This window comes from Gorilla gorilla, chromosome 8 (assembly GCF_029281585.2).
Source record: "Gorilla gorilla gorilla isolate KB3781 chromosome 8, NHGRI_mGorGor1-v2.1_pri, whole genome shotgun sequence".
Classification (NCBI taxonomy): domain Eukaryota; kingdom Metazoa; phylum Chordata; class Mammalia; order Primates; family Hominidae; genus Gorilla; species Gorilla gorilla.
This window is the reverse complement of record NC_073232.2, coordinates 138089148-138115132: the sequence shown is the minus strand read 5'-3', so window position 1 is coordinate 138115132 and position 25985 is coordinate 138089148. Positions and strand designations below refer to the sequence as shown.

The following is a 25985-nucleotide window of genomic DNA, read 5'->3' as shown; positions in this document are numbered from 1 at the left end:
ATTTCCCAGCCCACAGTAGTGGCTTCTAATGCCTTCCAGTTGTCCTGACAGGAATGGAGGAATTTTATCAAATCGAAGTTTGTGAGTAGGTTTTTTTTTTTTTTGAGACGGAGTCTCACTCTGTCGCCCAGGCTGGAGTGCAGTGGTGCCATCTCGGCTCACTGCAAGCTCCACTTCCTGGGTTCACGCCATTCTCCTGCCTCAACCTCCCGAGTAGCTGGGACCACAGGCGCCTGCCACCACGCCCGGCTAATTTTTTGTGTTTTTTTAGTTGAGACGGGGTTTCACCATGTTAGCCAGGATGGTCTCAATCTCCTGACCTCGTGATCCTCCCGCCTCGGCCTCCCAAAGTGAGGTTTTTGAGCTACTCAGTTTGCCTGAAATTTAGACATAGAGCTTAATGATCAAAGTTTAGACAGCACATAAGAAAATTTTTACCATATGTTACTTTGAACTCCCAGGAGCAGACAGGTTCAAGCGCTTCTTAGGGCCCCAGAGTCTTCAGCTCCTGCCCACCTTGCACTTACTGGAACTAAAACAAAACCAACCTAGTGGCTCATAAATCCTGCAGTTTTGGGGTATAACAATACAGCAGCTTTCTATTATGGGATTTGCTTCATTGTGTGACCTTTATTGCTATACCAGGAACCAGAAGGGTGGACAAAACACATGTATTTATTTAATAAATATTAGGTTGGTGCAAAAATAATTGTGGTTTTTGCCATTGAAAGTAATGGCAAAAACCGCAATTACTTTTGCACCAATCTATATATCGCCTTATTCCACAAAGAGAATATATTTCTTTAAATAAATGGACTTTTAAAAACTTTGGTAAAGATTGAGCATATATAATACCACATCATTATCGATGTTACATAAACTTAAAAGAAATAAAGAGATGGAGAGAATCAGCTTGCTATCTTTATTTCTTTATTTGCACTGGGAAATAACATCTTTGTCTACTATTTCTAGCATCTGAGATCCAGGTCAGTTGTGATTAATTTTTCTCTGTATTATGCAATGTATTTTCCTGCTTTTCATGCCTCTCTACTGGATGCTAGACATTGTACATTTTACCTTCTTGGGCACTGAATATTTTTGTAGTCCCAGAGGTACTTTTGAGCTTTGTCCTAGGATGCAGTGTGATCCTTTCAGGTCTTGCTGTATAGATGTGTCAGGTGGCAGTGCCCATCTAGGGTTTCTCACTTGTGTTTTCTACCCAGTGCCCCATAAATCATGAGGTTTTCCAGCTAGGGTGGTGGGAACAGGCCCTACCCTAGGTCCTGTGTCAGCACCACTGTTCCTTCTAATCTTCTCACATGGCTCTTTCTCTGGCCTGAGATGGTTCCTTACACACATGCGCTGATCAGTGGGGCTGTGCTGCCTAGTTGAGGGAGGTCCCTCTGGCCCCTGACTTAGATCTGTGTGTCTCTCTCCAGTACTGTGACCGCGAGTTCCGGCCACCTTAGTCTCCCTGGATCCCTGGCATTGTTTTCCTACTGCAGGGAGGCTGGCAGGCTCCACCTGGGTACCCACCGCATGCACACTGCAGCTGGGACCCTCTTCGGAGCATGAGCTGGACAATCACAGGGCTCCCCTCCTGAGTTTGCCCTCTCAAGAATCACTATCCTTCACTCCCTGGTATTTGGTGGCTTGCAAACCGTTGTTTCACATATTTTGTCCATTGTTTGCTTGTTTCATGCAGGAGGGAAAAGTCCAGTACCTGTTTCTCCATCTTAGCCATATGAGACTCTTAAATTATTATTTTTTTCCTTTCCTAGCACCAGAAAGTTTGATGCAGGCATTGGAAGACTTAGATTATCTGGCAGCACTGGATAATGATGGAAATCTTTCTGAATTTGGAATCATCATGTCAGAGTTTCCTCTTGATCCACAACTCTCGAAGTCTATCTTAGCGTCCTGTGAATTTGACTGTGTAGATGAAGTGCTAACAATCGCGGCCATGGTAACAGGTATCCTTAATGACTATTCCTTTTCTTTTTTTGCAAATCTGCACTAGGTATAGATTTAAATCGGATCCATTTGAAATTATATTTTGAGGAGCACAGAGCAGAGATGGTGATCAACTCATTTAACCTTTTGAAATGATAGTGAGGTATTTTAATAGGTTAGAAAAGGAAAATTTTCTTAATATGAAAAATTATCTTAAGAAAACTAACTCAAAGTTCAGCAAATTTATACATCGGATGTATGAAAACATACTAGATTTCTTTTGCTGAAATAATCAGTGCAGATGAAGAAAACATGTCACTAGAGGTGTTTTTCCCCAAATAATGTTGTGTGCCTGTTTTTTATTTCCTATTGGCTTCATTCATCCTGGCTTGTATGTTTTAATTTATTCTAATACTGGGGGAACAGACCAACCATTGTGCTGTATCGGAACTGGTTCCAATCCTCTTCTTGTGTCTGGACCTCCGAGCACCTCAGGTTTTCCCTGCTCCTGCCGGAATAGAAGCAGGATATTAACCATATTCAGTTGACCTTAGAAAAGCAAACACACACACACAAAAGGAGAGGGAGAATTAGGATGACTCACTGTAAATTTCTGGGATTTCTAAGTAAACAAGAATAATATATTTATTCAGAGTACCAAGACAGGAGCCATGCCACTAACAGTCGTGACCCCTCCCCTCTGCATGTTAGGCTAAGATAAAATGTCTTCATTATTGCTAACCATGTGACCTTTTTCATTTTAAAGCTCCAAATTGCTTTTCACATGTGCCACATGGAGCTGAAGAGGCTGCCTTGACTTGTTGGAAGACATTTTTACATCCCGAAGGAGATCACTTTACCCTCATCAGCATTTACAAGGCTTACCAAGACACAACTCTGAATTCTAGCAGTGAGTGTAAGTGAATGCTCAGAAACTACCTATTAATTCCACCTTCCTTTCCCCAGATAAGTCTGAGTCCTTATTAGTTATTCATCAAACATTCTTCGCTAGCCCTACTGGCCACTTGAATGCAATGGCACTTGAGGCCCTAAACGCACCCACAGGCGTCTGCAGAGTGGGAGATGCTCAGTCCCCCTGCTCCCACGGAGCTCTGGTGTGCCACCATGGCGGGCCTGTACTTCCAGAGCTCCAGGACTCCACTCAGCCAGCCTTCAGAGCAAGCTTGCTTGGGGCATGGTGACGGGGGACACAGACTCGTACATGGGTCTTTGGAGGAAGACAAGGAACAGCCACCTCTACGTGCCCACTGTGTCAGAGTTGTGCTGTGCACCTTCCGTATCCTGGCACATTCACCACGTGCATGCAGAGAGGCTGCAGAGCTCCAGATACTAGTGCAGAATAGGTAGGCTGAGGTGCTGAGGTGAGGCTGCAGAGTTGCTGACGGAGCTTGGTAGAGGAGAGCAGAGGGTGTCCAGAGAAGAGAATGGTGCATGTCAAAGCACAGCCACAAAGTCCTTTGTATGCCTGAAGGGCAGTGGGTAGATTACCTGTCACAGGAAGGTACTCAGAAGTCAACTGGAAGCTGCTATGCAGACAGAAACAAGAGGAGGGGGCAAACAGGGCAAAGCAGCATAGCAGAGGCTAGAGCCACCCATAAAGGGCAGCCAGTAAGGTCCCTCCCTGACATTTTCCATGAAGCATCTTTTACCTCCTTTGCTCTGAAAGATGGTGTGAAAATATGTGAAGTAGTGTGAAAAATATGATAGCAATTTGAAAGACAGAATTGTATAAAGAACAGGGAGTTAGTGTTTCAAAGCTGAGAAGAAAAAGTTGTCAGTGGAGCCAGCAGGTACACAGGAATCTGGTGGCATCTTTTCAGGACATGCTGAATGGGTGACACTAAGTACATGCTGTGGTTGCTCCGAGCAGCATGAGTGGACAGGACAGGGTAAATGAGGGTCTTCTGTCCATGGTGCCATGGCCATGTACATTCCCAGGTCCATCTTAAGTAATTACAGGTGGCCAGAAAGACTAACTTCAAACTCACCCACATGCCTGAATTTTAAGATAAAAGTTACAGCTAGGGTAGATAGATGAGCTTAACTATAACATAATTAATTCCCAAATCAACCTGGTAGTAATCCTGTTCTTATCATTAAATAAAATATGAGATATTTTCATAGATCAGAGGAATTTATACTGTGGGCTTTTTTCTGCCTAGTTTGATTAAATGGGACCACATACATACGTGCTGTATGCATAGAGACACAACATAGGTCTTACAAAATCCTCTCTGGCCTTTATGAGCCACGGGTTAGTGAAATACATCTTCAGTCACCACTAGGAACACTTTCCACAGTTGGCTGGGATCACAGAACCCCAGCAGGTGGCATGGGTGCTGTCGGTGGCACCGTCTCCCTTCCTGGTAGTGCCCTGACAGCTGACCTTGCAGCCACCAGAAATCCTTGTCCTTGCTGCCTTCCTGCCACTCACCTATGTGGCCTCCTTTGTAGGAGAGGAGAGCACAGGGCTTAGAGATGGCAACTGCCTGGCCTGGGCTCTTTAGAGCTTCTGACAAATCATTTCTAAATAGCCTTGTGTTCTTTCCCTCCTAGACTGTGTGGAAAAGTGGTGTCGTGATTACTTCCTCAACTGTTCAGCACTCAGAATGGCAGATGTTATTCGAGCTGAACTCTTAGAAATTATCAAGCGAATCGAGCTTCCCTATGCAGAACCTGCTTTTGGCTCCAAGGAAAACACTCTAAACATAAAGAAAGCTCTTCTGTCCGGTTACTTTATGCAGGTGAGAAGGGGTGGGGCCACCTCAGCATAGGCTCTGCTGAATTGCACATACTCAGGACATGCTGCCAACAATGGCTTAGGATGATGATTTTGACATTAAGTAAAACTAAAAATCCATGTTATTATTAAAGATTTGGTACTTAAATATCCTTCCGCTCAAGGGAATAAAGGGCCAAGGCAGAATATGTAGTCTTAATGGAGAAAAATGACATATCATTATGGATTTCCTCATCTGTAAAGTAAGGTTCCTACATCACAGGGTCATTGCGTGCTACACACCAAGTGTAAAGCACTTGGCATTGGAGTGTATGTCGCCCATAGTATGGTGGGTAGCGTGCTAAGTTTCATCTCATGGCCAAAACATTAACCTCACAGCGGCACTGTTTTAGCAGTGCCCTGCTGTTGCTGAAGTTAGTTAACATCACTGTCTCAAAGTTTTAGGCAAAACATGCTTATGGCTTATTTTCTACATGTGAAAGTAGGAAACATGAGTGGCAAACGTTAGTTTTAACTATCCCGTATAAAATACTTTGGTATTTTTTTCAACAAACATTTTTGTATAATGATCTCCATATTAATACAAAATCTTTTTTCTTTAAAACTCTGCCTTTCAGATTGCTCGGGATGTTGATGGATCAGGTAACTACTTAATGCTGACACATAAGCAGGTTGCTCAGCTGCATCCCCTGTCTGGTTACTCAATCACCAAGAAGATGCCAGAGTGGGTCCTCTTCCATAAATTCAGCATTTCTGAGAACAACTACATCAGAATTACCTCAGAAATCTCTCCTGAACTGTAAGTTTAATGGAGAAGAAAGGGTTGTATTTTTTTTTAATTCATACCTGTAGGAGTAAATGACAAATTTGGCTTTTATTCTTAGTTCTAAAGTTTATACTGATGCAATCTTAATTTACGTTGAGAGTACCTACTAAGGGCAGGCCTCTGTGGATGACACCTAAGAAATGTCCCTGCCTGTTAGATTACAGCATAGAAAAGACAGTGTAGAAATAAAAACAAAGACCATGTGTCTTTAAGAAGGACAGAATGCTAGAGAAATGCACTGTATACAGGTGCATTGACCTTGAGAGGAATGAGCTTAGCCATCTTTCAAGAGCCACTGCAGTTGGAGCTGTCAGGGAAGAGGAAGGAGGGAAGGCTGAAGAGAGAGGCAGACACCAGAAGGTGTAAGGCTTTATGGGCCACATAGTTTATATTTTATCTAAGTGCAGTACACAGCAATTGGAGCATTTTAAGCAAGAGTAGCATCTTCTCGATATAGTTTTAAGCATCACTGTAGCTGGCCAGGCACCTTGGGAGGCCAAGGCAGGAGGAAGATGGCTTGAGCCCAAGAGTTCAAGACCAGCCCTGGCAACATAGCAAGACCCCGTCTCTACAAAATAAAAAAATTAGCCGGGTGTGGTGGCATGCGCCTATAGTCCCAGCTACTTGAGATTCTGCGACAGAGGATCACTTGAGCCCAGGAGGTCAAGGCTGCAGTGAGGTACTGTCACACCACCGCACACCAGCCTGGGAGACAGACCAAGACACTGTCTAAAAAGAAAAAAGGAAAAATAACTGTGGCTGCTACATGAATGGAAAGGAGGGGCAATGGCAAGAGTGAGACTACTCCACTAGTCTTTGAGAGGCCAGTAGAGAGTCTGGATCCATTTTGAAGGTTCCACTACTATTCCGGCAAGTAGTGTTCAAGGCAGCAACCAAGAGTGACTCATAGATGTCTGGCTTACACAGCTGGATGTGGAGTGGTACTAGTTAAAATAAGAAGCAAAGATACCCCCTCTATCCCCTACCCAAAGCTCTCCTAAGCATATGATTGGTGCCTCTTATATCGTGATGGGCCTTAGGGGAAATACTAGTTTCCACTAAAGGTTAGTGGTAGACAGCACTTCCACTGTGTGGCATAACACTAGAGAGGCCAACTTATTCTAGAAATGCAACAGGATTGGCTGCATAAAAACCAGAAAGTATTTATTTTACAAAGTCGGACTGAGATACTATCTGAGTTCAAATTAAATACCGGTTCTACAGGTAGATTCTCCAGGGATGGGAAGTGCCCAGACATAATGTTTGGTGTCTCTCACCACCTTCCCCACTCATAATCTCATCTTTTTGTCTTAAATAAACAGATTTATGCAGCTGGTACCACAATACTATTTCAGTAATCTGCCTCCTAGTGAAAGTAAGGACATTCTACAGCAAGTAGTGGATCACCTATCCCCTGTGTCAACAATGAATAAGGAAGAGCAAATGTGTGAGACGTGCCCTGAAACTGCTGAACAGAGATGCACTCTCCAGTGACTCCCCAGCAAACACAAGGTGCGGAAGGGTCCCAAAGGTAGCTGGATGGCTGAACTGCTGGAGATGGGAGATACGTGACGCGAAGACGGATTTCACATCCACAGGACAGTCTTGAAGAAGATAACACTGTGTATATTATTTTAAAATAAAAAATAGAAGTTTTTATTGAGTTCTTTAAATTACTACTCCATGCTTTTCTTCTTCTTGGAAAAGTTTTTAAATCAACCACTCATAATTTGACCAAAATTTTAAAAAACTGGTATTTTGTAAATGTGTCAGAGACACATGGGACAGAACCCTACTTTTTGTAGAGGAACTTCATCTGAATAAAGTCTGAGTTTTTCAGTAAATCTCCACTGAGTTTTCTGGTAATTTTACAAAAACAAGCCCATCACTGTCCATTGGAAATGGGTTAGACAGACAGATATTCTTTCAGTTTATCCATGATTTCGTTCATCTTGTCGCCTGGAATTAACATCACAGTTCGCAAGGGCGTCATTGGTACGTCATCAAAAGACCATTTGCCTCCCAGACAAGTGTCGCTCTCCTCCTGCACTGAGTAGTTGAACTTGAGAATTGCCTTCTAAACCAAATAAGTAACCATGAATTAAAAATCGGGACAACCCAAAGACAAAACCCATTTAATCTACGGCAAAGAATATTACGTTTGGCATATGCTTAAATAAGAATGAGAGCTAAAAAAAAGCAAAACTCAGAATTGAAAAAGTTCAAATGGGACATTCAGGCAGAAGTTATAAAACACAAACCAAGTAGATTTTAAACCCACATGAGGAACAGGGATAGAGGTGTGCAATTTCTAAGAGGTGAACAAGCAGCTAAGTGGTATTTTCATTTAATTGTCAAAATAATCTTGTGAAACATAATGAAATTAAGACTTGTAAAATTTGATGTTTAACAAGAACTGGTCTTCAAACACTCTTTTCTCACTGTCTCAGCTGCTTCCTTAGCATCAGGCTTTTGTGTGAAGACAGAGTAAATCTGCATACCCCGCCATCTTAAAACACCCATACATACTCCCCCCAAATGGTCAACCTGAGGTGTTGAAGCATATGGTTTTGTTTTGTTTTTTGTTTTTTTTTTTGAGACAGAGTCTCACTCTGTCACCCAGGCTGGAGTGCAGTGGCGTGATCTCGGCTCACCGCAAGCTCTGCCTCCCGGGTTCACACCATTCTCCTGCCTCAGCCTCCCAAGTAGCTGGGACTACAGGTGCCCACCATTGTGCCTGGCTAATTTTTTGTATTTTTAGTAAAGACAGCGTTTCATCGTGTTAGCCAGGATGGTCTGATCTCCTGACCTCGTGATCCGCCCGCCTTGGCCTCCCAAAGTGCTGGGATTACAGGCATGAGCCACCGCACCCGGCCTATGTTTTTTAAAAATTATGTTTACTATTTACTTCCTGGAAAAGAAGGGCACAGCTAAATTTGTAGTGCTTAGTCTTCTGCAGAAGTCTTAAAAGTGATGTGATATCATCCAATTCAGGAAAATATGTTCCCCTCAGAGATACACTTCAAAATTTTTTTTTTTTTGAGACAGAGTCTCGCTCTGTCACCCAGGCTGGAGTGCAGTGGCGCAATCTCGGCTCACTGCAAGCTCCGCCTCCCGGGTTCATGCCATTCTCCTGCCTCAGCCTCCCGAGTAGCTGGGACTACAGGCACGTGCCACCACGCCCGGCTAATTTTTTGTATTTTTTAGTAGAGACGGGGTTTCACCATGTTAGCCAGGATGGTCTCGATCTCCTGACCATCGTGATCCACCCGCCTTGGCCTCCCAAAGTGCTGGGATTACAGGCGTGAGCCACCGCGCCTGGCTCAAGATGTTTTTGTTTCTGTTTTTGAGACGGAGTTTCTTCCTTGTTGCTCAGGCTGGAGTGCAGTGGCGCGATCTCGGCTCACTGCAGCCTCTGCCTCCCAGGTTCAAGCAATTCTCCTGCCTTAGCCTTCCGAGTAGCTGGGATTACAGGCATCTGCCACCATGCCCGGCTAATTTTTTTTTTTTTTGTATTTTTAGTAGAGATGGGGTTTCTCCGTGTTGGCCAGGCTGGTCTTGAATTCCTGGCCTCAGGTGATCTGCCCACCTCAGCTTCCCAAGGTGCTGGGATTACAGGTGTGCACCACCGCACCTGGCCCACTTCAAGATTTTTCAGAGGAAGAGAGGGTAAGAATATTCTCTGGTATATGGCTGTCCATCACAGTACAAGCTACCTTTATAGGAAAAAAATGCTGGAGAAATCCCACCAGCAGGATGACATCCACGACTAAGGACACAGAGCAGCAGGGGTGCCCCAGCTTCCACATTGACCAGCTGTGTGATCGCAGGTAATTTCCCTCATTTCCCTATGCCTTAAAGTCCATATCTGTAAACCCCAGGCTAATGTCTACCTCTCCGCATGGTTTTAGAATGAAAGATTTCACAGGAAGCATATTATAAATGCCTAATCATTCTTATCAGGTTAATCACTTTTCTCCTCCTCCTCCTCATGCTCATAACCACAGTGCAGGCAAGGAGGCTGGTGCCTAGCCTCTTGAGTACCTACTATGCACCTGGCACTATGTTAGCTGCTAGGTCCTGTGGGGAAACAGAAAAACAGAGTAGCCACACTTGAAAGACTTGGACCTAAAGTGGGAGAACAATAAATCTTGATAAATCATTTTCAAGAAAATCCTTATTTACATCTAAACAAATAAGCAGGATAGTCTTACCTCATAGAAAAATTCTTCCTCTGCATTTGCAAACATTAACGCAGCTTTCTTTTTGTTGCTAGGTTTCTTTTTGGAATTGTTTTTTCCTGCTTCCACAAATGTCTTACTAATCAGAAGGTAAAAGTAGCACTTTCCACATGGCTTATTGGTTCTGTGTGCCCCCGCCAATTCTTTCCTGCAAGGCACACACACAACGTTTGTTTACCTGCTGGGTCAAGTGAAATCCATCAACAAACCAGAGCACAGAAAACCCGGTGAGGCATCTTCAGTGGGTTCTGCTGTGACGCAGGCATTCAATCTGAACACTTAGTCTACAGGAATGATTTTTATTTACATAATCAGTTGCATTTTAGATTATGTATTACTTTTTATAATACTATGATACATCTCTCAGATTATGCTGATTTGTGGATATATAGCAACTAACAGATCAGATGAGTCTCAAATTCACTCAATGTATCACTGCTCTGCCTGTGCAGAAGTTAAAAATATATACGAATCTGAATTTTTGAATTTTTTAAAGCAATGAACATTTAACTGAAACACACAAAGGTATACAGCCACAACCAATGTCACTACAGCCTGTGACTACTACCACAGTCTCTAATTGCTAGAGTCTGGAACTAATTTCTGACATACTGCAGAAACTGCATAAACACACAACCTAAATTCTAGCAATGGAATCGCAACAAAGCCTTAATGTTTCTTCTTTCTGAAAATTAAACATAGCCTTGTGCATCTGGATGCCCTTGAACAAAAGAAGAAACTCAGAACAACCATCCTCTTCAGCTTTCCTTTTTCTTTTTTCTTTTTTTCGTTTGGAGACAAAATCTCACTCTGTTGCCCAGGCTGTAGAGTACAATGGCACAATCTCGGCTCACTGCAACCTCTGCCTGCCAGGTTCACACGATTTTCATGCCTAAGCCTCCTGAGTAGCTGGGATTACAGGTCTGCACCACCATACCCGGCTAATTTTTTGTGGGTGTATTTTTAGTAGAATTGGGGTTTCGCCATGTTGGCCAGGCTGGTCTCAAACTCCTAGCCTCAAGTGATCTGCCAGCTTCGGCCTCCCAAAGTGTTGGAATTACAGGTGTCAGCCACCACACCTGGCCTTTTCAAAAAAAAAAAAAAGATAGGGTCTTGTAATTTTGCCCAGGCTGGCGTGCAGTGGCTATTCACAGGCACAATCATAGTATACTGCAGCCTGGAACTCCTGGCCTCAAGCATTCCCCCTGCCTCAGCCTCCTGAGTAGCTGGGACTACAGGCGTGCACCACTGCCCTTGGCTCACTTCAGCTTTAACAGGACTAGGAGAAAGCATATCACCCGCCTATAAAACCAAATAAATGTGAGCTCCAGCTGATCAGAAAAAAAGAAAACCAAAAAAAAAACAAAAACCACTTAAGGCACCAGAAGCACAATCTGAGCTACAGCTGAGAGAGCAGGGAGCAGGAGATAAGAAGCACCGAATCCCTAGAAAAAAACAGCAAACGTAAAGGTTTCCAGAGTAGAGTTGCATTCCTACAGCTATTTAAAGGAAAACCACAACGCAAGGGCTATGACCTCTGAGAAAGAATATTCTATAAAGAACCTGTCTAGGCAAAGTGCCGTGACTGACACCTGTAATCCCAACACTGGGAGGCCGAGGCAGGAAGATCACTTTAGCCTAGGAGTTCAAGACCAGCCTGGGCAATGTAGCAAGACCCTGTCTCTACCGAAAAAAAAAAAAATTTAAATTAGATAGAAATAAATAAGAGAATCTGCCTATATTTTGTCCTCTATTGCAAAGCACAGACAATACAATTCTTAGTACACTCAGTTTGCTAGATTTCACAGCTACATCTGAAATATTTTTGTAAACTTAAAACTTCTGGATTAAAAAATAGAATAACAAAAACCCTGAAAAGCTAGCCACAGTATCAGGACTATGGTTTCATTAGTTATGAAACATACCAATAGAATTTGGGAACTTTACCAGTTTTGTTATTGTTGTAATTGTTCATTATTTTATTCATGTTGCAGAAAGCTATCTGTGAAGGTGAAAAACTTCAATCAAATGGGGATGCAAAGTCTATATGAAATGATCTACTTATATATCACTTAAATCTTAAGTTAAAATTTCATGATTATTGTCACAAACTTCAAAAAGCCAGTTGTTAATAATGTATGTACTTCACAGGATGTTTCTTCCACTCCCCTCACACTAAACCCGCTTAAACCAAGGACAGAACTCTTTCTATATCTACATATTCTACTTAAATGACATTTCTGAATCTATTTGAAAAAAAAATTACTGTTCAAAGATATTTTCCCAGAATCTCTTACTGAAGCTGCTGGTACATGGGCAGAGCGATCTGTGGAGGGACATTAATGAATCTTTCACTTAGGAGAAGGCCCACAGGCTTGGTGGTGTCATTTAAAAACTTGTCCAGCTGTTCAACCATGCTCTTTTCACAGTTCTTCTCACAGAAGCTTAGAATCAACTCTTGAATTTGTTCAACACACTGGGTACCCTAGAAAGCAAAGAGAAAGCTTGTTTCCTATTACAAGCCATCACATAGAGGACAAAACCTGAGAGTAAAAGCTATCACTTTTCATCTTACAGCTAAGGGCAGTTTCCTGCCATAGCCTTAACGTCTTGTATGTCTTCAGTGTTGACTGCTTAAGCATTTCTCAAAAGTAAATACACTGGTTATTTACCATCCCATGATGAGTGGTAAGAGAGTCACAATTAACATTCAGACACACTGGAATGGCAACTCTAGTCCATCTCATAAAGACAGATGGAAGTAACTGGAAAGTTTATTTCAAAATTAAAGACTAAGTGTAGCCTGCATCTTATTCTGAGGTGGGTAAGCAGCTGGTTTACTTTTTATTACAACTCATCAGAGAATCAATAAAAAGAGATGAATCAAAACAAAATAAAATGTCAGTAAATGCCCTCAACATTGAGGCAGCAAAGCCTGAGAATATCCCCACTACACAAGTAGCAAAGATAACAGCTGCAGAGACACAGCACAAACAGCTCCTGCATCAGTACCAACATCAGGACTGCAAAGCCAGATGATTCCCTAAACCACAGGGAGTAAACAACTTTAACTGGGTACAGACCCAACACCACCACCTTCATATTGAAAAAGGATTACAATAATATTTCACAAGAGCACTTACCTCTATAGTTAATATCACTGTTTAACATAAAAGACATTTTCACCATGCATTAAATAAAAGTGGTTTTGGCCTAAGAAATAACCATTCAGATGCCATCCAGTGAAACCAACCTTTCTTTCAGTTAAATTTAAAAGGCTTATGAAACCAAAAACCTCATCTTCATCCAAATCATCATTGCTGTCTTCTGAAACATCCGTTTGCTATTTTAAAAGAAAAAATATTTAAATGTTATATTTAGTATAATACCAAGAGTATAATACCAAGTCTTGGGATGTAGGCCTCATTTATCTTTTCACTTTTCAAAAGCAAAACTTTGTTTTACCACCGCCATCTTAGAAAGCATTGTATTTTAAATACTGTCACAGTTTTACCACCATCATCTTGGAAAGCATTGTATCTTAAATACTGTGTGACCTTGTTCATTTCGCTTTACCTCGACTCTGTTCCTCTTTTCAGATTCTGAACAGATTGAAATTTCTTTGTACTAGATTCTTAAGTCATTTTCTTTTATCAGATTCTCAATATAATACAAATCCAGAAGAGATAAACCTCATGAAATAAAGCATTTTCATTTGTTTTCTACACAATTAGGCTGGAGCCAAGCCTTGCTTCTCTGCTGGCCCACAGCATTGTTTCATCTAAAACTCATGAGTTTCCAGAACACTTGTCAGTCTTGACCATTAGTGAAGCTAGGCAATGCTGGAGGGCCACTAACACCTACCACATTAGCAAGAGAGAAGGGGAAAAAAGAGAACCCCCCTGCCCTTTGTTCTATGATCCTAGGGACTAGCTCCACTGAACACTATGGGTAGTCCCTTTACTAAGAACAAGAAGTCTCTATCCTCAGGACACCTCAAGTGTCTCTGGAGAATCCCAAGAAGCCACAGTTACAACTGCAGAGCTATTGATGTGATTATCCATTTAAAGAGTGAATCCTGCCATTATATAATAACCTCTTTCAAGGATAAAAATAACTCCTTCTCCTCCATATCCATTAGGTCTTCTAAGACACGAATCAGCTAGAGATCACATTTATTTGATGAAAGAGCAAGTGATCTGCTTTTTCCCATTGCCCTAATAAAAGGAATGCCCCATAGGTTTAATTTCTCATTTTCTTTACATTGAGTGCCATAAAGTTACTAATATTGTCAGAAGCCTTGAAAAGTGTACACTGTATTTAGTAAAAAGTATGTTGGTGACCCTATCACTCAGTGTCCGAATTTTAGTGGTGTAAAAGTCAGATAAGAGTGTCTGAAGAATGAATAGGAGGACAGGAAGTAGAAACCATGACTTAAGATTACTTTTCAAGAATTTTGGCTCTGAAGGTGATGTACTTAAGAGTGGAACATTAGACTGAATGGAGCTTTTGTTTGTTGTGTTTTTCACAATAGGCTAGGGAACAGGTGCTAGGAACAGGAAAAAGACATCAACAGTAACAGCTACACATATGTAGCACATGTCAGCTGCCAGACACTGTTCTAAGCAGTCAGCAATTCATTTTGTTTACCCATGCACTCTACAAGATCGGTGCTAGTACCATCCTCATTTTCAGAGACAGAAATGGAAACAGATTAAGGTACTGTGGCAGACTGTATCTTTCACAGATGGCCCCAATGGATCTCTCCTTGGACATGCTCTTCTGACAAAGTGACCTAGGTACTTTTCTCATGGAGTGGTGGGATCAATGTGCCCTCCCCCTAGGTAGAAATTTGTATCTGTAAAGACTAAGCAAATGGTGGAAATGGCACTATATCACTTCTGCCTGCTTCTTTTGGGCAGCTTGCTCTTGGAAGCAAACCAATGTGTGACGAGGCCCACATGGAGAAGAACTAAGGCCCCTGGTCCAGAGTCCCAGCTAAGCTCCCGACAGACAGCTAGGGCTAACTTGCCAGTCATGTGAGTGAGCCACCTTGAAAGGGAATCCTCCAGCCCCTAGTCAAGCCACCCCAGCTAACATGATGGAGCAGGAGCATAGATGAGTTGTGCCCACTGAGCTCTGTCCAAACTGTAGATCCATTAGCCAAATAAATGACTATTGCTATTTTACGACACTAAGCTATGGGGTGGTTTGTTATACAAACAACAGATAACCCAAAGAACCACCAGATGATAAGCAGCAGCGCCAGGGTCTAAACCAGTCCTTATTTTGTTGAGCTCTCTACAACATCTATCTGATAAGGATGACCATCCCCTCCTCCTTCAAATGTTCTCTTTCTTGCCGTGTATGACATCACTGCACTATTGTTTCTTCTACTTCTCCTGTCATCCCTTTTAATCTCCTTTGCTGGCTCTGCCACTTATATTACTCATCCAAGTATTCTTGGTATTACTAAGGTGTCTGTCCCTTCCCTCCCTGCGCAATCTCAATCACTTCTACGACCTCAGTAACATTTACGACCAACTCCCAAGTCTCCAGGGCTCCACCTGCTACCCGGTATCTCACAGGTAACTCAAACTCAAAATGTACAAATCCAAATTCACATTCCCCCTCCTAATTTGACCTTCCTCCATGTTTGTTATCCTGTTTGCTCAAGCTAGAAACCTGGAAGTCATCCTTGACTCCTTTTCCTCTCACTTTCAGACCCAATCAGGGACTAAACCTCATCATATTTCATCTCCCAAATATTTTCTAAATGAGCCCACTTCTCTCCCTCTCCATTGCCCCCACCTGGACTACTGCATTTAATAAGCTTGGATTTCTGCAATGACTTCTGATCAGTCTCCATTCCTCCAGTAATACTGCTTCCAATTTGAGCTAAACAAAGAACTCCTTTTTTTTTTTTTTCAGATATAGGGTCTTGCTGTGTTGCCCAGCTAGAGTGCAGCGGCACAAAGCTCACCATGGCCTTCAACTTCTTGGCTCAAGAGATCCTCCTACCTCAGCCACCTGGGTAAAAAGACTACAGGCATGTGCTACTACGCCCGGCTAATTTTTTGTTATTTTTTGTAGAGACAGAGTATTGCTATATTGCCCAGGATGGTCTTGAACTCCTGGCCTCAAGCAATCCTCCCACCTTTGCTTCCCAAAGTGCTGGGATTACAAGCATGGTGATGCCCAGCATGAACAGAATAAAGAACTCATTTAATCAGAATAAACACAATTATCCTACTTACCTTAATCACACTCCCAATATGGTTCTGCTGAATTAAGAGATCTGTTAGTTCTGCAGTGTTCACAGGAGCCTTTAGAAAAAGCTAAAAGGAGGAAAAAATTATTTTAAATTAAGATCAAAGCATGATTTCTAATAACTTCAAATCCTATATTCAAATACAATGAAATTTCTGTGACTTAAGATGATAATCTAGAAAAGGAACCCCAAGAGGGAAAGAAAAGCCCAGGAGAGTCAAAGAAGCTAAAGATTAGGAAATTTCAGAAAAGAAGCAGTCAGTAGTAATATAGAAGTAATGGGGGATGGGGAGAAAAAAGGGAGAAATGAGAGAGGATAAACTTAAGGCCAAAGAATTTGGTGAAAAGGACGGTAGAGCTATAAAGGCTAAAGAACCAAAGTCATATTATATGAGTAAAAGAATAAGGAGAAGCAGCAAGCATCAATTTTATAGCACCAAACAGCACAGTTATATGACTGTTACATAAGAATTGTGAATTAAAAAAAAAACAAAATAACTCTAATTAGCAGATGAAAGGAAATAATTCTTCCTTCCAGGCAAGGTGGAGAGGATAGAAATGGAAATTCTAAAAAGATGAACTTGGGAGAGCCTGTATTGAATGACCTGAATTTTCTCTCTTTTTTTTTTTTTAGAGACAGAGGCTCACTCTGTTGCCCAGACTGGAGCTCAATGGCACATTCATAGCTGCAGCCTTGAGCTCTTAGACTCAAGTAATCCTCCAGCCTCAGCCTCCTGAGGAGTTAGGACTAACGGTGTGTGCTACCACAGTTGGCTAATTTTTAATTTTTTTGTAGAGACAGGTTCTCATTATGTTGCCCAGGCTGGTCTCAAACTCCTGGGCTCAAGCGATCCTCTCACCTCGGCCTTCCAAAATGCTGAGATTATAGACATGAACCACTGCACCCGGCCCCTGATTTTTCTTAGAAGAGGAAATTTATGCATAATAAATAAAAGACAATACCTGCTGCAGTAATTTCTTAATTCCGTCATAATCATTATCTGATAGGGAATAAGCTTCAAATTCAATATGCACTTCCTGTAAATAACACACAAAATAGTTGTTACCAGAAAAACTACAAACATCTAGACTTTAAAATAGGCAAACATTGCCAAGATTGCCATCTGTAAAGAATACAAAGCACCTTCACACTATTTCTTCAGGTGACACAAAAGCCTGAGAAAACAAAACACTCAGAGTAACCTAGTTTAAATGTTGAGAAAGTCCAATTCAAATAAACCAGACACGGCAGCCACAAAGGATAAATTATTTTCCTGATTACAAAACGGGTGGGCAAAAATCAAAATCACTTCAAAAGTCCCTGGAATTGCCTAGAGCTTGACTTAGCCGCCCATGGATTTGAGGTTACACTACATTTGCTTAGCAAATATTTATTAAGTACCAATCCAGGTACCAAGCACTGTGCCAGGCACTCAAGATGAAAAGGTTAGTAAGGCAGACACAAATGATCCTGCTCTCGTGCAGCTTACGATTTAGGGAGGAATATAGGCATTAAGGAAATATTCATAGAAATAAATGTAAGTGCTATAAAACAAAGGTACACAATGTTGTAACAACTTAAAAAATAAGAAGTCAGTCAGGAAAGCCTTCCTTGAAGTGACATTTGAGCAAGGAACCGAGAAACAGCAAAGAGAGTTCCTGGTACAGGCAACAGCACAAACTAAGGCCCTAAGGCAGAAGGAAATACAATGAGTACAAGGGACTAGAAGAATGAATGTGTAGCTGGGCTCCCTGATCTCTATCTGCAAGACAACAGAATCTAGAAGATGGAACTAAAATGCCAAAAACAAAACCTAGTTGCTTTTAAACACTAACAAGATTAGTCCTTGAGGACCCTAAATCAGACCTTGATAAGTGACACAATGAACCTGGGGCTCTGATGAAATAATATATTTAAAGGCACTTCAGGTTTTAACGGTTTCAGAATTTAGGTCTTAGCTGAAGGACATCGCAGAGGAAATCAGACCTCCTTTTACCTTGCCACCTTGACTATGTATATATTTAAGTCTTCCTTAATTGTAAACGTGCAAGGCCCTGGAATTGCTTAGAGCAATTCCAGCTCCAATTTGAACTCTTTAAGTCCAGCTTTGCAGACTTCAAATGCTAACTTAGCCAGATTATGTGAGCAGCAAAACACAAGGGGTCGGGTGGGAGTGTTCCAAACAGGATCAAACTAAACCAAATAACAAACCGTCATTATTCAGGACTTAAACTTATTCCTTAGATATAAATACATTCTGTAAATAATGCTCATCTAGTGTTTTTTTCTTTGTCTAGACAGACATCTCGAACCTCTGTCCCAGACTATTATTATGGCACCACCAGGGAAATGGGCGGCAAATGGATTATCTGTCCAGCACCCTTTTCCTGGGTATGGGCTCATCTCCACATGGCTTCAGCAGGAACAGTCACGTTTGTAGAAAAGAGCCCTGTCCCTCATTCCCAGGTGATTTAGAATTAAGACTGTGGTGGTGTGATAGATTTCCCATGTTAACACAAGCAGCATTGATTTCTATAACCCAAAAGTAATAAAATAGCCAGTCAAAGTTCTAAGTGAAAAATGGTGAGATGGCATTCAAGGCATAGAGCCAAAGTAAAGATTTGTAAGGGAAGGAAGATTGATCACATACCCACACCATGGTGTCACCTCTAATCCTGCATCCATGCTTCTCTCCATGCTCCCCTCCATGCTCATCATGACTCATGATTACCTCTCTGATTTTATTTCCTATCACTCTCTCTTCCTTATTCTGATCCAGCCATCCAGGCTGCCTTTCCGCCCCTCAATTGTGAAGACTCTTGATTTTCTTGTAAATGAACTAGAAAGCCAATGCAGCATTCTGAGCAGAGGCCTGAGATCAGACCTATAAGATCTCTCTGACTGTAAGTGGAGTATAGACTGATTGTAGGGGAACAAAAATGGAGAAAAGAACACCGGTTAAAAGCTGTTACATTAAATAGTAGTCCAGGCAAGAGATGATAGAGGTGTGGACTACGATGGTCTCAGAATTAGTGCTGAGAAATGTCTGGATAACAGGATTTACTGATGGGCTGGATATAGGATGAGGAAACGGAGGAATTAAAGTTAAGCCCCAGGTTTTGGGTTAGAGCAGCTGGTGACTTTAGGGGCCATCTATAGAAATGGTGACGATTAAGAGAGGGGCATGAATTATTATACAAATTCTGCTTTGAACAAGTTAAGGCTGAGGTATCTATTTAAACATTCAGTAGGCTGAAAGATCATTCAGTCCTAATTGTTTACTAAATAAATAATAAGTACCTATATTGCCAGGCACTACGGTATGACCTAGTCTGAAGAAAGGAACACAGTTCTATGAGACAATGAAACCAAAGATTTACCCACGACTTGGGTCAGCTGCCCCAGAAGCCAAAAAATACAGCCTAGCTGAGATCTGAAGAAGGAAGGTAAAACTGCAGGATAAAGAAGAGCATTTGAAAAGGCTTCTACGGTAGAACGCGGCAGGAGACTTCAAGAAACTGAGGGCCCAAGTGAGTGCCGCCTGCAGAGTGAAGAGGAGGACAGCTGCTGCCCCGAGGGGAGAGGGCCCCCTCTGCGAGCCCGGGGTGGCCGATTCAGGATCTGAGGCTTCGGCCTGAGAACTAAAGAGGGCGAGAAGAACACACCTGTCGTGGCGGGCTTTTTCGGGGAGGACGCGGGTTGGGAGGTTAACTGGACCGGATTAGACCTTTAAAAAATAACTACTATGGCTGCAGTGTGTTAAAGACCGAGAAGAAACCTGAGAAAGAACTTATCTCCAGTTTCTCCTCACAGACCCTCAGGGTCAGGGAAGACCCTACACTATTTTTACACAGCCTGGGCTTGCCAGAAAGTTTTTCTCAGGTATAAACCAACTAGGGGAGCGTGTCCTTCTCACCTCGTCAATGACCTCGTCCTCTTCATCCTTTTCCTTGTCACTGTCATCATCGTCTTCATCCTCATTTTCGACTTCATTTCCCTCTTCCTCGTCGCGCTGGACTGGGGGATCCGGCAGCTGCGGAACCCCACTTTTCACGGCACGCCGCTTAGACCTGGACGCCATGTTGCCGCTCACACTGCGCCTGCGCAGCTTTCCCTTGCCTGACCTTCCGGACCAGCCCATAGTAGCCAAGGGGGTGAGGAACTACGAAGAAGCTCGGCGCTGAGTGCACGTCAACCCCAATGCCCCTGCTGGGTTCCGCAGCCATGACTCCTTATAGTCACGTCCAGCTTGCGGTCCTATCTTGCTTTTTTCTTCCGCTTTCCCCCCCTCCATCACTCCTCCCAAAGCTTCCCCTCACCTTCCCGTAGTGGTTCAACCCATCTAACCTCTGGCCTCATTCCATGGCCTGGATGTCGGTGCGCATGCGCGAGCGCCTGGCTGCGCGCAGCCACCCACGCGACCCCAGTCTGAGGTGCGGGGTCCTGGGGCCCGGCGCGGGTGGCCGCCGCGGCCCCTCGGGCTGCGTGGGGAGGGGGCTTCCGCCCGTGTTGTCATTGCTCCTGCAGCCTCTTCGCTGGGACTGCGCGACACCGCCCCCCGACTGGGTGCCCGCTGTGTGCCAGGCCGGGTGCTGGGCACGGTCCCGTCTCTTAGCCCATTCGGGCCTCCCCAGCCCCGCGAGGTAGGTGTCGCCGCCCGCTGTACCGGTACAGACGCCGAGGCCCGCGGGCGTGCAGGGGCCCGGCCCCGGGCGGTGTGTGACACAGTGGGGCCAGGGCCCCGAGGCTTTTGCGGACCTGGTCCTGCCCAGGCGGGGATGTCCGCTGCCGCTACCGCTGCGCCGGTGACGGAAGGCGCCTGCCCAGCCTACCCTCGCCGAGCTTCTGGAGCGCATTTCTTGACCTAAAAGTTTTTTTAAAGCCGGCACCGCAATTAAAAATGCTTCGGCGGGGGGCCGGGCCCGGTGTCTCGCGCCTGTAATCCCAGCACTTAGGGAGGTCAAAGCGGGTGGATCACCAGAGGTCAGGAGTTCGAGACCAGCCTGGCCAACATGGCAAAACCTCATCTCTGCTAAAAGTACAAAAATTAGCCGGGCGTGGTGGTGGACACCTGTAATCCCAGCACTTTGGGAGGCCGAGATGGGTGGATCACTTGAGGTCAGGAGTTCGAGACCAGCCTGCCCAACATGGCGAAATCCCATCTCTACTAAAAATACAAAAACTAGCCAGGTGTGGTGGTGCGCGCCTGTAGTCCCAGCTACTCGGGAGGCTAAGGCAGGAGAATCGCATGCACCCAGGAGACGGAGGTTGCAGTGAGCCGAGATCGCGCCACCGCACTCCACACTCCAGCCTGGGCGACAGAGGGAGACCATATCTAAAAAAAAAAAAAAATGCTTCGGGGCCAGTGGGGTAGTCTAGGTTAAAGACCCGAGCCTATTTGGAGAGAAGAGTGGAGGGGACTGCGGCCAACTGCAGAGCGAGCGCCAGCCCCTGTGGCAGGTGGGGATGCAGCCTGGGGCAGCCAGGTCTTCCCATTGCGAGAGAAACAGGGTTCATCAGCTTTCTAGGAATAAGATCTGCGGTTCTCAATTGATTTTTCTCTGTAAAATGAGGGGGGTGGGTTGGATATGTTTGATTCTAGGAATGGTGTGAGCTGCCCTAATAGGCTGCTTCTGTTTAAGCAGGGTAACATCTGATAAATCAGTGATCCTTCATCAGTAGGAGATGGCGTGCCCTAAAGGTCCCCAGGAGCCCAGATTGCCCATAATCGTGTTCTGTGAGTTCCGTCTTTCCTGGGAGTCTCTTGTCTACCCAGCCATGTCATGGATATTAAAGTAATACTTACACATCAGCGCTCCACATCTGATGGGGCAGCTTGAAATGGCCTCTTTGGGTCGCACAACTGCAAAAACATGTTCCTGTAATGGAGAAGAGAGGAAGCTGTCAAAAAAGACCCATCAAAAGGCTAAGATTAGAAAAAAGACTCAGAAAGACCATGTGAACATATCAATAGAGTTGCACTGAGATACCATAGCCAATTTTTTTTTCCTGTTTCTTTATACTTTTTTTATGGTGGTAAAAGATACATAACATACATTTTACCATCTTAACTATTTTTAAAGATACAGTTCAGTGGCATGAAGTGCATTCACATTGTGCAACCATCACCACCACTATCCATTGGCAGAACTCTTTTCATCTTGCAAAATTGAAACTCTGTAGTTAAACAACTCCCTTATTTTCCCTCCATGACCTTTCTACTTTCCATCTTTATTAATTTGACTATTCTAGAAACCTCATGTAAGTGGAGTAACACAATATTCTTCCTTTTGTGACTATTTCATTTAGCATGATGTCTGCAAAGTTTATCCCATGCTGTAGCATGCATTAGGATTTCCTTCCTTGTTAAGGCTGAATAATACTCCATTGCATGTATAGACCACATTTTGTTTATCTACTTATCTGTCGGTAAACATTTTGGTTACTTCTACATTTTAGCTGTTGTAAATAATGTTGCTATGAACATGAGTATCAAATATCTGTTCGAGTCCCTGCTTTCAATTCTTTGGGGTATATATGTAGCAGGGGAATTGCTAGATCATATGGTAATTCTATGTTTATTTTTTTTGAGGAACTATACTTTTTTGTAGTTTGCAAATCTTTCACAGTAAACAGGATCACTTTTGTAAGACAAGTAGGGGAAAAAGCCTTACTTTATGCCTTCAGATTAGTTCCCAGTGTTGAGCTCATGGTCAAAGTGTGAATTAGAATAGTGAATGTGAAAGTAAATACAGTGCTGACCCCAGGGAACTGAACTCAGCAGGTAGTAGATTGCTTACCACTCGTTCAGTGTTCATCTTTAGCTCAAAATTTATCTTAATGAGGCAGAGGGGTGGTAGCAAGTGGTTAGGAGACTGAGCATGGGCTTCAGACCAGGATCCAAATTCCATCTCTCCCACTTACTGTGCTGTGTGACCTGGGACAAGTTACTCAAACCTACCAGGGACTTGGTTTCACTTCCTGCAAATAAGGCTAATACCACCTACCTTGCAGGTTTAAGTGAGGATTGCAGTCTTGCATGTAAAATGCTTAGCCCAGTGTGATAGTTACTTTTACATGTCATCTTGACTGGATCACGGATGCCCAGATATCTGGTTAAACATTATTTCTTGGTGTGTCTGTGAAGTTGTTTTCAGAAAAGATGAGCATTTGAATGGATAGACTGAGTAAAGTGGATTGCCCTCCCCAGAGTAGGTGGGCAGCATCCAATCTGTTGAGGGCCTAAATAGAACAAAAAGCCAAAGAAGAATGTGTCCTGTCTCCTCCTGCATGCTTGATCTGGGATATCTTCTGCCCTTGGTGCTCCTGGTGCTGAGGCCTTCACACTCAGCCTGGAACCTACACCCTTGGCTCTCAGGCCTTCAGGCTACAACACCAGCCTTCCTGCTAACAAGTCTCCAGCTTGCAGACAGCAGATCATGGGACTTCTCAGCCTCCATAACTGCATGAGCTAATACCTTATAACAAATCCCTTTCTAGATGTAAATATATGCCATTGGTTCTGTTTCTCTGAAGAACTCTAATACACCCAGTAATTAACATGAGTAAATGCTCAGTAAAAGGGTGACTGTTGTTATTGCTGATACTCAGAACACCATGACATAGAAGGTACGGGTTTGAGGTTTGGTTCTTTCTTACCAGTAAGGTGCCCTTATTCCAGTCATTTTTTTTTTCTTTTTTCGTCAATGATTGATGAACATAAGTAGGAGGGTAAAATGGCATAGCAAGCATTAGACTGTAAATCTAGAGACAGGTTGAGCCCTCTTTTTACCAGTGCCGAGGTGAGTTTCATGTTGGAAGCTTCAGGAGCAGCTTCATTTCTGCTGGGGCTTCTCCCGCCTTTTTCCCCCTCAATGGGAAATAACAGTTTTCGTTATTTTCATTGGAAAAAAAGGCAGAGGAAACCCCAGACACTGCACGGTTTTTAGGCCCTAGCCTCACCAGTCTCACAAGCCTCCTATCAAGGAGGGCCATATAGTGCCTCTGATCTGCTTGATGCAGACCCTAGGGTCCTTCCCACTCCCATGAGCCACCCACCAGAGTGAGCTAAGAAATCAACTGGCAGAGAGCAGAGTCACATATGGCCAAGAGGAATTGTTCTGGGGGTTGTTTAGTAAGCAGGAGAGAGGGAGGAGAAGAAAAACTGCACAGGGATCAGATGCCTCCAGCAGAAGAAAGCGAGGCATAGAGATCCCTTACCATCTGAGTCACGTGGCACCAAATATGTTACCAGTGGCAAATCAGTAGGCACCTGCAGCAACCTCAATCTTGTCTCCTCAGAAGAAAATTCAACTGGGGGCATAAGGCAGAAAAAGTGACCGAGGCAAGCTTCAGAGCAGGAGTAGAAGTTTATTTTAAAAAACTTTAGGCCGGGTGCAGTGGCTCACACCTGTAATCTCAACACTTTGGGAAGCCAAGGCAGGCGGATCACGAGGTTAAGAGATGGAGACCATCCTGGCCAACATGCTGAAACCCCATCTCTACTAAAATACAAAAATTAGCTGGGCATGGTGGCACATGCCTGTAGTCCCAGCTACTCAGGAGGCTGAGGCAGGAGAATCGCTTGAACCCGGGAGGCGGAGGTTGCAGTGAGTTGAGATTGCACCACTGCACTCCAGCCTGGGCGACAGAGCAGGACTCTGTCTCAAAAAACAACAACAACAAAAAACTTTAGAACAGGAAAGAAAGTAGAGTATGCTTGGGAGAGACCTAAGCAGGCAACTTGAAGGACAAGTGCTCCATTTTACTTTAAGGAAAATTAATCATTCTCTCTGTTTCAAAGATGCTGGGTAAAACTGAAATTGTTGTTTTCCCACAAGGTGAGCAAATAATGAGCATCTACTACAGGAAAGAAAGTCCATCAAAAAAGCCAACAATGGAGAGGCTCACAGCCCCTTTCCAACGTACAGGAATCTGAAACTGAGACTGAGGCAAGAGCAGCCTAGACCAGAACCCAGACACTGGCCCTCCTGTGCAAACACCCTCTACTCCACCAAGCCTCTTCCTAAAGCCCAAGGTGGCGACGTGTTAACCTATCTGTGCATGCTTCTCAATTGATTTCTTTCCCAGTCAGCCTGATAATATGTGACTCTAGCACAGCGAAGAATCAACAACAACAGAACCTTTTAATTTTATATTATTATTATTATTATTATTATTATTATTATTATTATTTAGACAAGATCTTTCTCTGTCACCCAGGCTGGAGTGCAGTGGCACGATTATAGCTCACAGCAACCTTGAACTCCTGGGCTCAAGTGATTCTCCCACCTCAGCCTCCTGCGTAGTTAGGACTACAGGGATGCACCGCTATGCCCGGCTCCTTGTTAACAATTTTTAAAATTTTTTGTAGAAATGGGGTCTCGCTATGTTGTCCAGGCTGATCTCGGACTCCTGCTCTCAAGCAGTCCTCCTGCCTCAGCCTGCCAAAGTGCTGAGATTACCAGGCATGAACCACTGTCCTGGCCCAATTTTATATTAGAAATGCTTTCAGTGTTTGGGAATGATTGTATACAGGATTAAAAAAGAAGACAAATGCTTTCAGTGACGTCAGATAAAGGATAAGGGTAGTAGTTGGATTTTTATTTGCAACACATCTCAGAGAGCTCTTTATTATCCAGAAGCCTAAACTTCATGCCTGCATCGGTTTTATTACCTAAGAGAACCACAGATTAGAACCCAGGAGAAATACTTTCTCTGTTTACAATGGGTAGATTGATTTTTCTTTGGGGTGTTTGCGTAACTAAACTAAGCACTTTGTACTACAGTGATACTTTATATTTTTATACCTCTATTTTTCCCAAACATTTTCGTATTCAAAGTGTATGTGAGGCATAATATAGCGTAGGGGGTTAAAAGCACAGACTTTGGAGCCAGACTGGTTGGGTGTGAATCCCAGCTCTGCCACGTAGC

The 25985-nt window shown here is 43.4% G+C and overlaps 3 protein-coding genes and 1 non-coding gene across 11 annotated transcripts in view; 2 read left to right on the top strand and 2 right to left on the bottom strand.

The window, feature by feature from the left end:
• DHX32 (DEAH-box helicase 32 (putative)) overlaps positions 1 to 7384 on the top strand; it is a 60068-nt gene extending 52684 nt beyond the window's left edge. Inside the window, exons 9-13 of the mRNA XM_019035021.4 lie at positions 1782 to 1973; positions 2720 to 2869; positions 4531 to 4718; positions 5332 to 5513; positions 6863 to 7384. Coding sequence (XP_018890566.3) covers positions 1782 to 1973; positions 2720 to 2869; positions 4531 to 4718; positions 5332 to 5513; positions 6863 to 7034 — 884 coding nt within the window. The 3' untranslated portion in view covers positions 7035 to 7384. The remainder of the gene's footprint in view (positions 1 to 1781; positions 1974 to 2719; positions 2870 to 4530; positions 4719 to 5331; positions 5514 to 6862) is intronic.
• The window catches only part of BCCIP (BRCA2 and CDKN1A interacting protein), a 30124-nt gene extending 9929 nt beyond the window's left edge, over positions 1 to 20195 (bottom strand). Inside the window, exons 1-7 of one of the 2 annotated variants that reach the window (XM_004050258.5) lie at positions 19969 to 20195; positions 17015 to 17089; positions 16039 to 16119; positions 13035 to 13124; positions 12079 to 12266; positions 9755 to 9929; positions 2386 to 2461 (exon numbers count right to left, since the gene is read on the bottom strand). In XM_004050258.5, coding sequence (XP_004050306.2) covers positions 2386 to 2461; positions 9755 to 9929; positions 12079 to 12266; positions 13035 to 13124; positions 16039 to 16119; positions 17015 to 17089; positions 19969 to 20193 — 910 coding nt within the window. In that variant the 5' untranslated portion in view covers positions 20194 to 20195. Of the gene's footprint in view, positions 1 to 2385; positions 2462 to 7169; positions 7618 to 9754; positions 9930 to 12078; positions 12267 to 13034; positions 13125 to 16038; positions 16120 to 17014; positions 17090 to 19968 lie in introns of those variants that run through there. The other variant, XM_004050257.5, reaches the window with a different exon arrangement.
• A 235-nt stretch (positions 20196 to 20430) lies between these two features.
• UROS (uroporphyrinogen III synthase) overlaps positions 20431 to 25985 on the top strand; it is a 46724-nt gene continuing 41169 nt past the window's right edge. For 2 of the 7 annotated variants that reach the window (XR_010135308.1, XM_019035079.4), the window contains exon 1: positions 21689 to 21789. Coding sequence is in view for 5 of the 7 variants with exons in the window: in XM_019035079.4 (XP_018890624.2) it covers positions 21738 to 21789 (52 nt within the window). In the remaining 2 variants the exon portion in view is untranslated. Of the gene's footprint in view, positions 20696 to 21685; positions 21790 to 25985 lie in introns of those variants that run through there. The other 5 variants (XM_063710578.1, XM_019035075.4, XM_055353019.2 and 2 more) reach the window with 5 other exon arrangements.
• MIR4484 (microRNA mir-4484) lies at positions 23879 to 23988 on the bottom strand. The gene has a single exon (NR_106520.1). It is a non-coding gene; the product is annotated as a microRNA mir-4484 (primary transcript).